The sequence below is a fragment of the Trachypithecus francoisi genome, unplaced genomic scaffold, assembly GCF_009764315.1.
Source record: "Trachypithecus francoisi isolate TF-2019V2 unplaced genomic scaffold, Tfra_2.0 Lachesis_group13, whole genome shotgun sequence".
Classification (NCBI taxonomy): Eukaryota; Metazoa; Chordata; class Mammalia; order Primates; family Cercopithecidae; genus Trachypithecus; species Trachypithecus francoisi.
The window spans coordinates 70,732,485-70,747,030 of record NW_022681458.1 but is presented as its reverse complement, the minus strand read 5'-3'; the positions used below and the strand labels follow the sequence as shown (position 1 = coordinate 70,747,030).

The window sequence follows — 14,546 nt, the reverse complement described above, 5'->3', positions numbered from 1 at the left end:
GCCAATAATTTAGCAAATTTTTTTTGCTGTATAGCATTTACGAGCAAACACTCTGTAACAATAAATGTTTTATGGCTCAAGTATTTTTTATTTTCTCTTTAAAGGATATGTGCTCAAGCATACAGCCATTTTCGAATCCTATTCTAAACACCACTTGTGTTTTTGAAAAACACAAGCTCCAAAGGCACAGCTTTTCAAGTTTTACCTGTTACAAGACTAGTTAAAGCAACAAGACTAGTTAAAGCATGTTAAAAGAATTGCATTTTAAAAGCCATTATAACACTTAATTTTCCTGTCTCTAATCTGTCTCCCTCTCTTTAAAGAGCAAAACCAGTGGGAATTAAAGGAATTCCCAATCCCTACCTCATCTAAAACCTCAGCTATTACACAACATCTGCTTGAAGATGTGCTGAATCCAATGTAGACTTGAAGAGGTCCTTCGGCCTCATTGCCACACCTAATAGAACATCCCAAATGTCCCATTCCCAGAGTTTGTCTTGGTGTGCCCTACCAGCTGGACTCATGATCCAGTAGTTTCCTGTTTCAATTTCTGTAGAAAGTCTTGAGTGCCTCTGCCCCTCTGGAGTGATCATAGAATTTATTGTCCAAACCCAGACACTTTTGAAAGTGAAAGGAGATACCAATAATCATTGTGTCTGGACAACAGGCACAAACCAAGCCTATTCTGAGCAAAAGGGAACATATGGTCACCCTAGCTAGAGCTAATAAAAGTAACCAGGAAATCGTAAATCTGTCCATTTACAGATTATTATTTCTTTTCAATCTGGTATGCCAGACTTCGCATAATCAGTCAAGGGGGTAATGGACATAGTCCATTGAAACAATTTTCCATTTTTATCTACAAACCATTTACAGTCTCCTCTGCCAAGGGTGGTCCTATTGCTGCCCTGGTATTCCAGGATCATATTTTCTCCTTCAGTGCATCTACGTCTCCCTCAAATTAACCTAGTCTTTAAGGTCTGGGGTCTTTGTATTAGTCTCATTTCTGACACCAATTTGTATTGTCAAACAGGAAAGTGATATAAAGTAATACAAAAACACTATGGGAAACATTTCTGTAATAGAAAAGTATATGAAATGTACAGAGATGATCCCAAAAATGACGGAACAACACAGCATGCTGGAGGCACAGGGTTTACAAATTCTCACAAGGTTATATAGCTGACGATGTTACCCGTTAATGCAGAGTGATGTTCAGCCAGGCATGAGCTACTCAATTTTGCTCTGTTACAGGGAATTTTATACTTTCCTGGTTTCTTAAGTGCCACCTGTTCACCAGGTACAACTAGTACAAAGCAATCTCAGCACATGCCTCAGTTTTTACTGTGAGACTACATAAGATGAAGTCTAATTTCCTAGTTTTTTCTTGTTTGTTTTTTTCAGATGGAGTCTCACTCTGTCACGCAGGCTATACTGCAGTGGCACGATCTTAGCTCACTGCAAGCTCCACCTCCCAGGTTCACACCATTCTCCTGCCTCAGCCTCCTGAGTAGCTGGGACTACAAGCGCCCGCCACCATGCCCAGCTAATTTTTTTAATTTTTACTAGAGACGGGGTTTCACCATGTTAGCCAGGATGGTCTCGATCTCCTGACCTTGTGATCCGCCCACCTCGGTCTCCCAAAGTGCTGGGATTACAGGTGTGAGCCACCGCGCCCGACCCTAATTTCCTAGATTTAATATCCCTTAGCAGGCCTAGACTTCCCCATACCTGTCTGGAGTCCATTTATACGAGTCCAGTGTTGCCAAGTCTTGCAATTTTTTTAGTGGTAGAAATCTTGATTTATGTTAAATGTTCAAATTTTTAAATGACAGCCCTTAATTAGAATATTAAAATATTGCACAAGCCAAACAAAATGAATCTGCAAGCTTCTCTCCAGCATACTCATGGGCTGTATACCTAGCAAGGGCCAAGTGTGTTTATTTCTAAACCTCTTTTTGCCAGTTATGTGTGTTATTATAATTATATATTTATGACTTTAACCATGAAATGTGATTAAAAATTTGCTTTTTATTTTAAAAAGATTGAGTACTTTGGAAAGACTCGCTAAAATTGGGTCACTAGAAATTGCTGTCAAATGCCGTGTGTTCAAAATAGTTGTAAAAGATTGAGAGATGTCTTAGCTTAGGTTCCCCCAAAAGGAGATCCTGAGGCAAAAGCTTTTATGCTACCTCCTTGGTAAAGAGTGAAATCTCAGAGAGCAAAAATGGGGAGTAAGCAGAGTGAAGCAGATCCAGAAGGAAACACAATATGAGGATGTGACATCAAGCTGGCCACCAATAAGTGCAATGAAATGCTTAATGTCATGGTCACACCTCTGAGAAACCACATAAACCACACCTCCAAACAGTATGTGTGAGATGGGTTGGGAAGAATTTATGATTCCTCAGCTCTTATCTGCCACTCCTCAAAGATTCACCCCAGAACATAATCTCTCCTGAATTTTCAGATTGCCCAAGGCAGAATTCACCTTGACATCAGTGGACAGGCAGCAAGGAGGACTCAGAGCAACATGACATACATGAAGTACTATTGGCTTGGCAGGTCTTGCCAGCCGGAAGTTCAGAGTCCACACAGAACAGTCTTGCTAGCAGTGGCTGGAACAAGAGAATAGTGAGACCAAGAAGATTGGAATCAATGCAAGCTGTCTGATAAAAGAGGTAAAGGATCCTGGACTCAGATTTCTTCATATATGTCTTTGAGTTCTGATCCACTGTAAGAATAACAATTCTTGAGGCCAGGCGCAGTGGCTCACGCCTGCAACCCCAACACTTTGGGAGGCCAAGGTGGGAGGATCACGAGGTCAGGAGTTTGAGACCAGCTGGGCCAACACAGTGAAACCCCGTCTCTACTAAAAATACAAAAATTAGCTGGGCATGGTGGCACGTTCCTGTAGTCCCAGCTACCCAGGAGGCTGAGACAGGAGAATCTCTTGAACTCGGGAGGTGGAGGTTGCAGTGAGCCGAGATCACGCCACTGTACTCCAGCTTGGGCAACAGAGTGAAACTTCGTCTCAAAAAAAAAAAAAGAAAAAGAAAAAAAGAAGACACAGAATATGTAATGTGAATGAGAGAAGGCCTCTGGCAGCACTGCAATCCACTGTCTCTCCCAATAGGGCATAACACGGGTGAGGAACACACAGATGCAGCTGGAATTGTGCTGAAAGAGCTCAAGAGGCAAAGTTCTTTGGATGTTTTTCACCTCCTGGTGGTCGTGGATGGAATCAATGCTCTTTGGGGAAGGACCGCTCTGAAAAGAGAAGATAAATGCCCGATTGTCCCAGAGGAATTAGCACTTGTTTCACAAGCTGAGGAAAATGATGAAAAACGACTGTCATGGAGGTGCCATTGTGTTGACTTTGAGCCATACTGGGTCTCTCTTTAAGCCCGGGAAAGTGTATCTGCTCCAGGAGTTGCTGGGAAAGGATGGATTTGATGCCTTGGATCCCTTTATTCCCATCCTGGTTTCCATCTATAAGCCAAAGGAATTCAAAAGTTGTATTCAGTATTATTTGGAAAACAATTGGCTTCAACCTGAGAAAGCTCATACAGAAGAAGGGAAAAAAGAGCTGCTGTTCTTAAATAACGCTAACCCCTTGCTGCTGGAGCGGCACTGTGCCTACCTCTAAGCCACAATCACAACATGCGAGGAAAACAATGGACATCTGCTTTAGGCTGGACCCAATGAGATGAGGAAGTCCGGCAGTACACAGGAAGAGGAGCCAGGCCCTTGTACCTACGGGGGATTGGACAGGACTGCAGTTGGCGCTGGACCTGCATTAAAATGGGTTTCACTGTGAACACGTGACAAGATACTGCCTTGTTCCAGAAACTTATATCAGTTTATTGGATGTGGTTTTTCACATTTAAGATAATTATGGCACTTTTCCTAAAAAATAAAGTATCCTTCTAAAAAAAAAAAAAAAATTCTGCTGAGGCAAGCAGATCACAAGGTCAGGAGTTTAAGACCAGCCTGGCCAATATGGTGAAACCCTGTCTCACTAAAAATACAAAAATTAGCCAGGCGTGGTGGCACGCCTGTAGTCCCAGCGACTCAGAAGGCTAAGGCAGGAGAATCGCTTGAACCTAGGAGGCAGTGAGCCAAGATCGCACCACTGCACTCCAGCCTGGGCAACAGATCGAGATTCTATCTCAAAAAAAAATTTTCAAAGGTGGGGCGCGGTGGCTCACGCCTGTAATCCCAGCACTTTGAGAGGCCGAGGCGGGCGGATCACAAGGTTAGGAGTTAAGACCAGCCTGGCCAATATGGTGAAACCCCTGTCTCTACTAAAAAGTTACAAAAATTAGGTGGGTGTGGTGGCAGGTGCCTATAGTCCCAGCTACTTAGGAGACTGAGGCAAGAGAATCGCTTGAACCTGGGAGGCAGAGGTTGCAGTGAGCCCAGATTGGGCCACTGCACTCCAGCCTGAGCGACAGAGCGAGACTCTGCCTTACTGCTTTTTTATAATATAATACCTTTATTGAGCTCTGATTCCTATACCATAAAATTCACCCTTTCAAAGTGTACAATTCATGGAGGAAGTGGGGCTACTTGGAGTTGGCACAGGTTCTCTGTTCCTACCAGCTTCACCATGTAAAAGGTTTCCTTTAAGATCCCTCTGACGTCCGACCTGCAGCTGCTGTACAAAGTACTCAGTGTTTCTGAAAGTACAACTTTCACAGCAGTCTTAAAGATTGCAGCAGAATAATTTAAAGTTCCTGCTGCAACAAGTGCAATTACTGCCAGTGATGGAATATAAATAAATTCTGCACAGACTGCTGGAAATGTTTTTCTAAAACATGGTTCAGAACTACAAAGTATGCCTAGAGATTATATTGGAAGGTAATATCTGTTACTTGAAACATACAATTACTTTTCAGAATAAATATTGCTAATTTTTTTAAAAAGTGTAGAATTCAGTGATTTTTAGTATATTCACAAAGGTGTGCAACCATCATCACTATATAATTCCAGAACATTTTATAGCCCCAAAAGAAACCTTGTACACGTTAGCAGTCACTCTCATGCCCCTCTCCCCACAACTTCTGGCAACCACTAATCTACTTTCTGTCTCCATGGATTTGCCTATTCTTGATATTTCACATAAATGAAATCACACAAAATGTGACCTGTTGTGTCTGGCTTCTGTCACTTAGCATAATGTTTTCAAAATGTCATCCATGCTGTAGCACGTATCAGAATTTCATTTTTTTCTGTCCAAATGATATTCTACTTTATGAATCTATCACATTTTGTGTGTATCACATCCATCCATCTGTTGATGGATATTGGATAATTTTCATATTTTAGCTATTATCAGTAATGCTATTGTAGGCCAGGCACAGTGGCTTATACCTGTAATCTCAGCACTTTGAGAAAGGATCACTTGAGACCGGGAGTTCAAGACCAGACTGGACAATACAACAAGATGCTGTTTCTAAATAATAATACCACTGCTGTAAACATTTATATACAAGTTTGTGTGTAGACATATGTTTTCAATTCTCCTGGGTAAATACTTAGGAGTGAAATTAATGGCCATTTGGTAACTATGTTTAACTTTTTCAGCAACTGCCAAACTGTTAAACCATTTTACATTCCCAGCAGCAGGGTATGAAAGTTTCAATTCCTCCTTATCCTTGCCAACACTTGTTCTTTTCCATTTTTTGATTATAGCTATCGTAGTTGGTATGAAGTGGTATTTCATTATGGTTTTGATTTGTATTTCCCTAATGGCTAAGGATTTTGAGTATCTTCTCATGTGTTTATTGGCTATTTGTATATCTTCTTTGGAGAAAGATCTGCTCAAATCTGTGGCCAGTTTTTAACGGGATGATCTTTTTGTTGTTGTAAGAATTTTTTAATATACTCTGGATACAAACCTCTTATCAGATACATAATTTGCAAATATTTTCTCTCATTTTGTGGGTTGTCTTTTTCTCAGTGGTGTTCTTTGAAGCACAAAAAATTTTAATTTTGGTGAAGTCTGATTCTTTTTTTAATTTTGTTACTTATGTTTTTCATGTTATATTTAAGAAACAACCGTCTAAGTTCACAAAGATTTACTCCTATGTGTTCTTCTAAGAGTTTTCAGTTAGCTCTTACATTTACATTATTTTAATCTATAATCTTAGAACGAATAGAATTTAATGTTAACACTATTTACTTTCTTACTCCCTCCTTCTATTACACAGGAAACAAATGGTGTTTGATTCTAAGTGTATTAACTAATACAAGGCTGGGGACTGCCCCATGAGGGGTGAGCATGAGGGCCATAAGAGATATTGCTGGGAGCCCACTTTGAAACAGGAATTGGTGACAGAAGCAAGCCCCAGCCACTGGCCTCACTTAGAGCTGGAGGAACAAGATTTTATCCACTCCTAAGAGGAAGTATGGGAGAAACACAAAGATACTGCCAACACACCAGTACAGGCTCACTGAGAGGGGCTATCTATTCTATCATCTTAAGTATATTTCCCCAGCCTTCAGGTGGATATGGTTTTCATATGCTCCTACAGTAAGTGACTATACATTCTATGATACTATGAAATTAATACCTGTTATTTTATAAATGTTGACACTAATAGGTGACAGCAAAATAGTGACTATGTTATTAGCTTGTATGCGAGCAATTGTTAACCTTTTGTGCCTTTGAACCTATCAGAATTTCGTCAATGTGCTGTGATAAATATTCGTTATTTTGAACTTAATAGACTACATCCACGTGTCTAACAAGGCTTTTGAGTCATCACAGAGTAATAACCCCATCACAGAGTAGTAACTACTATAGTCATAACTACATTACAAAATAATAACTGCTATATTTAGACACAGTGACCAGTGTGTCTATTTCATGACTTTGATCACTGAACTCAGTACATGCTCTATCAGTGAAAAAAAAAAAAAAAAAAGAAACAGCAGTCAATTGTGCTTTTAATTATGTAGGAATAAAACAAACAAAATGCATTTGATAACTATACCTGCTAGAAGACATGTGTATTAGATAGGGAGATGTAGCTAGAAAGTAGAATTTCCACATCAGAGAATACTGTGATTATATAGATTGATGAAGCAAAACTATTTTCGTCTGTGCTGATGTTACTTTAAAATTCTGTTGAATAAGAAATCCCATATTTAGGTGTGTTCAGAAGTGCATAGTCCCTGACAGTCATTCTGAGAATGTCATTTGGGTTATGGTACTGCAGTTAATGTGTTTAAATACCTAGAACATGTAATACTTGTCTTAGAAGTTTTGAGAAATATATTGGCGATTCAAAGAGAATCCACAGATTTATCAGGAAGGAGCAGAATTGGCACACAGTTCTTTTTAGCAGAACTGCCGAGACTCATGAAGGACTGTGAATGAACTACACTGCAGGATAGGGAAATGTCTTAATGCAGCAGCTATCCAAGATGTTCGAAGCAGCTGGAAATGCCCCACTTGGGACTGGACTGTATCAGGATGTAACTGAGGACAGAAAACCTGGGGATCACAGTTCAATGGAGCTTCTTGGCCTCATGATCAGCATCACAAAGGAAGGAGCCTGGTTTGAAATGGTTTTTGACAGCGTCGTTCCTAAGTTGGGCTGTGTCTCAGGAAAGAGGTCTAGAGCTCTTCAAAGAACCTGGACAGGCACAGTGGCTCACGCCTGTAATCCCAGCAATGTGGGAGTCTGAGGCAGGTGGATCACTTGGGGTCAGGGAACCAACCTGGCCACAATGGTGAAACCATTTCTCTACTAAAAATACAAAAAAATTAGCCTGGCATGGTGGCACACACCTGTAATCCCAGCTACTCGGGAGGCTGAGGCAGAAGAATTGCTTGAACCTGGGAGGCAGAGGTTGCAGTGAGCCAAGATGGTGCCACACTGCACTCCAGCCTGGGCAACAGAGTGAGACTCTGTCTCAAAAAAAACAAAACAGCTGGGCGCGGTGGCTCAAGCCTGTAATCCCAGCACTTTGGGAGGCCGAGACGGGCGGATCACGAGGTCAGGAGATCGAGACCATCCTGGCTAACACGGTGAAATCCTGTCTCTACTAAAAAAATACAAAAAAAAAAAAACTAGCCGGGCAAGGTGGCGGGCGCCTGTAGTCCCGGCTACTCTGGAGGCTGAGGCAGGAGAATGGCGTAAACCCGGGAGGCGGAGCTTGCAGTGAGCTGAGATCCGGCCACTGCACTCCAGCTTTGGCGACAGAGCGAGACTCCGTCTCAAAAAAACAAAACAAAAAAACAAAGACCCAAGAATTACTGTGAACCACCATGTCCCCGTGTTACTCAGATATACTATAGCAGGGTACTTGAAAGTTAATTTGCTGTATGGTCACTGGCAAAGAAAGTACACACACACACACACCCACACACAAAAGTTCATTTGCAATTACAGAATTCAAGCTGGGCAGGGTGGCTCACGCCTGTAATCCCAGCACTTTCGGAGGCCGAGGCAGGCGGATCACGAGGTCAGGAGACTGAGGTCAGATCGAGACCATCCTGGCTAACACGGTGAAACCCCATCTCTACTAAAAATACAAAAAATTAGCCGGGCATGGTGGCAGGCACCTGTAGTCCCAGCTACTCAGGAGGCTGAGGCAGGAGAATGGTGTGAACCTGGGAGGCGGAGCTTGCAGTGAGCTGAAATCACACCACTGCACTCCAGCCTGGGCAACAGAGCGAGACTCCGTCTCAAAAAAAAAAAAAAAAAAATTCAAAATGTTCAAAAATGAAAAATAAATCACCCTCTCATCCCCTTTCTCAGTCTGTTTCTGAACTCTCTAGGTTTGTTCTTGCATTACTATAAAGAAATATCTGAGGCTGGGTAATTTATAAAGAGAAAAGGTTTAATGGCTCATGGTTCTGCAGGCTGTACAAGCATGGCGTCAGCATTGCTCAACTTCTGGTAAGGCTTCAGGAAGCTTCTAATCATGGCAGAAGGTGAAGCACGAACAGGCACATCAGAGGGTAAGAGGGGAGTAAGAGTGGAGGGGGAGGTGCCACATGCATTTTTTTTTTTTTTTTTGAGACAGAGTCTTGCTCTGTCGCCCAGGCTGGAGTGCAGTGGCGCAATCTCGGCTCACTGCAAGCTCCACCTTCGAGGTTCACGCCATTTTCCTGCCTCAGCCTCCCCAGTAGCTGGAACTACAGGTGCCCGCCACCACGCCCAGCTAATTTTTGTGTTTTTAGTAGAGACGGGATTTCACCGTGTTAGCCAGGATGGTCTCGATCTGACCTCGTGATCCACCCGCCTCAGCCTCCCAAAGTGCTGGAATTACAGGTGTGAGCCACCGTGCCTGGTCAAGGTGCCACATGCTTTTTAAACAACCAGATCTTGTGTGAGTTAACTGAGCGAGAACTCACTTATCACCAAGGGGATGGTTCAAAAACATTTACAAGGAATGGGCCTCCATGATCTAATGGCCTTTCACCAGGCTCCACCTCCAACATTGGGAATCACATTTCACCATGAGGTTTGGAGGGGACAAACACCCAAACCATATTATCTCTCTTAGAGCTACAATCCACCTAGAATTGTTTTTATCTATAATGTGAAATGGGGGCTAACTCTTCCTTGCCTTCATAAAAAATTTCCATTAGGCTAGGTGTGGTGACTCATGTCTGTAATTGCAGCACTTTGGGAGGCCAGGGTGGGAGGATTCCATTAACTAGGAATGCAAAGAATTCAATTTTATTACTTCCTCTATCCTTAATTCCACTTTGTAGTTGTTGTTGTTGTACTGGTTGGGACCTCCAATATAATAGTACTCTAATTGTTTAAACAATTTCAACCATTAAGTACAATGTTTTCTGTAGTATTAAAAAATAGATTCCCTTTAACAAATTAAAGCAGTTTCCTTCGATCCTAGTTTGCTGAGGTTTTTTTCATGACTGTATGTAGAATTTTACGTTTTTACATCTATTAAGATAATCATAATTTTTCTCCCTTTTCTGTCAATGTAGTAAGTTACATTGATTATTTGTATGTTAAAACAATCGGCAGCCGGGCGCGGTGGCTCAAGCCTGTAATCCCAGCACTTTGGGAGGCCGAGATGGGCGGATCACGAGGTCAGGAGATCGAGACCATCCTGGCTAACCCGGTGAAACCCCGTCTCTACTAAAAATACAAAAAAACTAGCCGCGCGAGGTGGCGGGCGCCTGTAGTCCCAGCTACTCCGGAGGCTGAGGCGGGAGAATGGCGTAAACCCGGGAGGCGGAGCTTGCAGTGAGCTGAGATCCGGCCACTGCACTCCAGCCCGGGCGACAGAGCAAGACTCCGTCTCAAAAAAACAAAACAAAACAAAAAAAAACAATCGGCAGGGTGCGGTGGCTTACGCCTGTAATCCCAGCACTTTAGGAGGCTGAGGCGGGCGGATCACAAGGTCAGCAATTCGAGACTAGCCTGACCAACATGATGAAACCCTGTCTCTACTAAAAATACAAAAAAATTAGCTGGGCATGATTGTGCACACCACAGTGTAGTCCCAGCTACTCGGGAGGCTGAGGCAGGAGAATCACTTGAACCTGGGAGGCAGAGGTTGCAGTGAGCGGAGATCATGCCACTGCCACCAGCCTGGTGACAGAGCAAGACTCTGTCTCAAAAAAAAAAATCATGTATTCATGAAATAAACCCAACTTTGTTGTGATGTATCATTTTATGTTTTCTTAGATTTAGTTTGCCATTATATTGTTTAATGAAGATTTTAACTTATAAGCAGTTTATATTAGTTTGCATTAATAAGCATTATATATAAGCATTATATATATAATGTTTCACTGCAACAATTAGAAAATAAAATGGATAAATTGCAAAATTATATTTTTAAAGATATCAGAGAGTTGTGGAACAAGGAGGAATAGATGAACTAAAATTCTAGAAGGGTAAGAACCCTCTCTAGATGAACTAACAATTGTCTTTGTTTTCTTCACCTGTGGGCCTGACCCCCAGGCAGAAAGACGCTAATAGAAGAAGAACCAGTAGAACTTTTGACAGTCACACAGGGCTATTGTGACCTATAAGAAACTGAAAGAACCCAAATACAAGGCTAGTTTCCCGTCTGAGTTTTAGGGTGATCTGTGAGGCTGGGAGCTGGGCCAAAAAGGCAAACTGAACTCTCCCATTGTCTCGTTCTGCTTAGGGAAAAAAATTCTACGAAGGGAAAGGAGTCTTTCACAAATTCACAACTAGTCTGTCACTCATGCTGGTGACATGCTTGTTCAGCCTGAAGAATTGTGAGCCAAATAAACTTTTCTTTATAAATTACCCAACCTTAGGTATCCCTTTATAGCAACAAAATAATGGACCAACACAGTACTAGTTTGCTAGGAATGCCATAACAAAGTACCACAGACTACAAAACTTAAAAGACAGAAATTTATAATCTCACACTTCTGGAGGCTAAAAGCTGAAGATCAAGATGTCAATTAGTCTTCTCCCAATGGACTAATGAGGGGAGAAAAAGACGTCAGTTGGGTTGTATTTTCTGAGGCCTCTTTCTTTGGCTTGTAGATAACAGTGTCCTCCCTGTGTCCTCACATGGTCTTCCCTCTATGTGTGTGTCTGTGTCCTAATCTCCTCTTCTTATACGGACATCAGTCACATTACCCATTACCCACCCTAATGAACCCCCCACCTTTTTATTTATTTTTTTTATCTGTTTTTTTTTTTTTTTGAGATGAAGTCTCACTCTGTGGCCCAGGCTGAAGTGCAATGGCGTGATCTCGGCTCACTGCAACTTCTACCTCCCAAGTTCAAGTGATTCTCCTGTCTCAGTCTCTTGAGTAGCTGGGATTATAGGCACCTGCCACCACATCCGGCTAATTTCTGTATTTTTAGTAGAGATGGGGTTTCACCAGGCTGGTCAGGAGTTCTGACCTTAGGTCACACGACCTTGATGTTATTGTACTTCAATTGTCCTACACATCCCTTCTGAGTCACTCTTTCCCTGTAGTAGATAAGCCCTGGGTCTGAGGGGTAATGTTGCAGGGATCCACTATCTTGTCTCACCACCACCCAAGACAGACATGACTTCTGTTCTTAAGTTCCTATTAAATGTTTCTTTCCAAGAAATTGGATTTGTCAATCTCTTTCTTCACCCTCTCAGCTTCCTCAGACTCTGGGGCAGATTTGCATAGACCTGCCCACTGAAGAACAACCTCCTTGGATAAATCTATTCCTAGGTATTTTATTCTTTTGGACATTACTGTAAATGGAATTGTTTTCTTGATTTTCTTTTGAATTTGCTCATTGCTGACGTATAGAAACACTGCTGGCCAGGTGCGGTGGCTCACACCTGTAATCTCAGCACTTTGGGAGACTGAGGTGAGTGGATCATCTGAGGTCAGGAGTTCGAGGCCAGCCTGACCAAAATGGTGAAACCCTATCTCTACTAAAACTACAAACAATGAGCTGGGTGTGGTGGCAGGTGCCTGTAATCCCAGCTACTGTGGAGGATGAGGCAGGAGAATTCCTCGAACCCAGGAGGCAGATGTTGCAGTGACCCGAGGTTGCGCCATTGCACTCCAGCCTGGGTGACAGAGTGAGACTCCATCTCAAAAAAAAAAGAAAAAAGGAAACACTACTGACTTTTGTGTGTTGATTTTGTACTCCACAAATTTGCTGAATTTATTAACTCTAGTGGTTTTGTTGTTAGTTGTGGCGGTGGTATTTTGTGTGCGTGTGTGTATTCTTTGGGATTTTCTTTCTTTTTTTTTTTTTTTTTTTTTTTTGAGACGGAGTCTCGCTCTGTCGCCCAGGCTGGAGTGCAGTGGCCGGATCTCAGCTCACTGCAAGCTCCGCCTCCCGGGTTTACGCCGTTCTCCTACCTCAGCCTCCCGAGTACCTGGGACTACAGGGCCCGCCACCTGGCTCGGCTAGTTTTTTTTGTATTTTTTTAGTAGAGACGGGGTTTCACCGGGTTAGCCAGGATGGTCTTGATCTCCTGACCTCGTGATCCGCCCGTCTCGGCCTCCTAAAGTGCTGGGATTACAGGCTTGAGCCACCGCGCCCGGCCGGGATTTTCTATATATAGGATCATATCCTCTGCGAATAAAGATAGTTTTATTTCTTCTTTTCTAATTTGGATGCCTTTTCTTTTTCTTGCCTGATTACTCTCACTGGAATTTCCAGTACAGTGTCGAACCACAGCAATGAAAGCAAGCATCCCAATCTTTTTCTTGATCTTAAAGGAAAAACTTTCAGTCTTTCCCCAGTGCATGTGTTGTTAACTGAGGGCTTTGTGTATGTTGGAGGGAAGTGTCATAAATACCCTTTATCATGTTGAGGAAGTTCTCTTTTTATGCCTAGTTCTCTGAGTGTTCCTTATCATGAATGGGTGTTGGATTTTGTCAAATGTTTTTTCTTCATCAATTGAAATGATCATCTGCTTTTTTCTTCATTCTATTAATGTGGTACATAACATTGATTGATTTTCTTATGTTAAACTGCCCTCAGGTATACATTTTGGAAATATTCTTTCACAGTCTGTGGTTTGCTATGTTTCTTTTTGTTTATTTATTTATTATTTTATTTTATTATTATTATTATTATTTTATTTATTTATTTATTTATTTATTTATTTTTGAGACAGAGTCTCGCTCTGTGGCCCAGGCTGGAGTGCAGTGGCCGGATCTCAGCTCACTGCAAGCTCCGCCTCGCGGGTTTACGCCCTTCTCCTGACTCAGCCTCCCGAGTAGCTGGGACTACAGGCGCCTGCCACCTTGCCTGGCTAGTTTTTTGTATTTTTTAGTAGAGACGGGGTTTCACCATGTTAGCCAGGATGGTCTTGATCTCCTGACCTCGTGATCCACCCGTCTCGGCCTCCCAAAGTGCTGGGATTACAGGCTTGAGCCACCGCGCCCGGCCTATTTTATTATTTTTAAGACAGGGTCTCGCCCTGTTGCCCAGCCTGGAGTGCAATGGCATGATGTCGGCTCACTGCAACCTCTGCCTCCTAGGCTTAAGTGATACTCCTGCTTCTGCCTCCCAAGTAGCTGGGACTACGAGCGTGAGCCACCATGCCCAGCTAGTTTTCGTCTTTTTTGTAGAGACGGGGGTTTCACCATGTTGGCCAGGCCGGTCTCAAACTCCTGAGCTCAAGCAATCCATCTGCCTTGGCCTCCCAAACTGCTGGAATTACAGGCATGAGCCACCACATCCAGAGCTATATTTATTTTCAGTGGTGCCTTTTGGTGAGCCAAAGTTTTTAATTTTGATGAAGTTTATCATCTTTTTCTTATATGGCTATTGCTTTCTGTGTCTTATCTAAGGATGTTTTACCTATCTCTGAATATGAAGATACTCAATTTCCTCTAAAAGTTTTATGGTTTTAGCTTTTATATTTAAGTTCATAATCTATCACAAAGTAAGTTTTGTATGGTGTGAGGGAATTAAAAAGTTCAAGAAGAGTATAAAATAAGCTCTTTTGCTTAGATATGCATACACAGAGAGTAAATTTATAAAGTAGAGCAGGATAACTAGTATAATAGAAGTCAGGATACTGGTTATATCTTGGAGGAGAGATAGAATTATTATCAG

General features: G+C 42.2%; 1 protein-coding gene and 1 pseudogene across 2 annotated transcripts in view; both read left to right on the top strand.

Annotated features, from left to right (window-relative positions):
- Positions 1 to 2,878, top strand: part of DCAF17 (DDB1 and CUL4 associated factor 17) — a 56,707-nt gene extending 53,829 nt beyond the window's left edge. For both annotated transcript variants that reach the window (XM_033231150.1, XM_033231149.1), the window contains one exon: positions 2,471 to 2,878. In XM_033231150.1, coding sequence (XP_033087041.1) covers positions 2,471 to 2,635 — 165 coding nt within the window. In that variant the 3' untranslated portion in view covers positions 2,636 to 2,878. The remainder of the gene's footprint in view (positions 1 to 2,470) is intronic.
- A 1,734-nt stretch (positions 2,879 to 4,612) lies between these two features.
- Positions 4,613 to 5,126, top strand: LOC117094865 (annotated as a pseudogene).
- Positions 5,127 to 14,546: the final 9,420 nt, after the last annotated feature.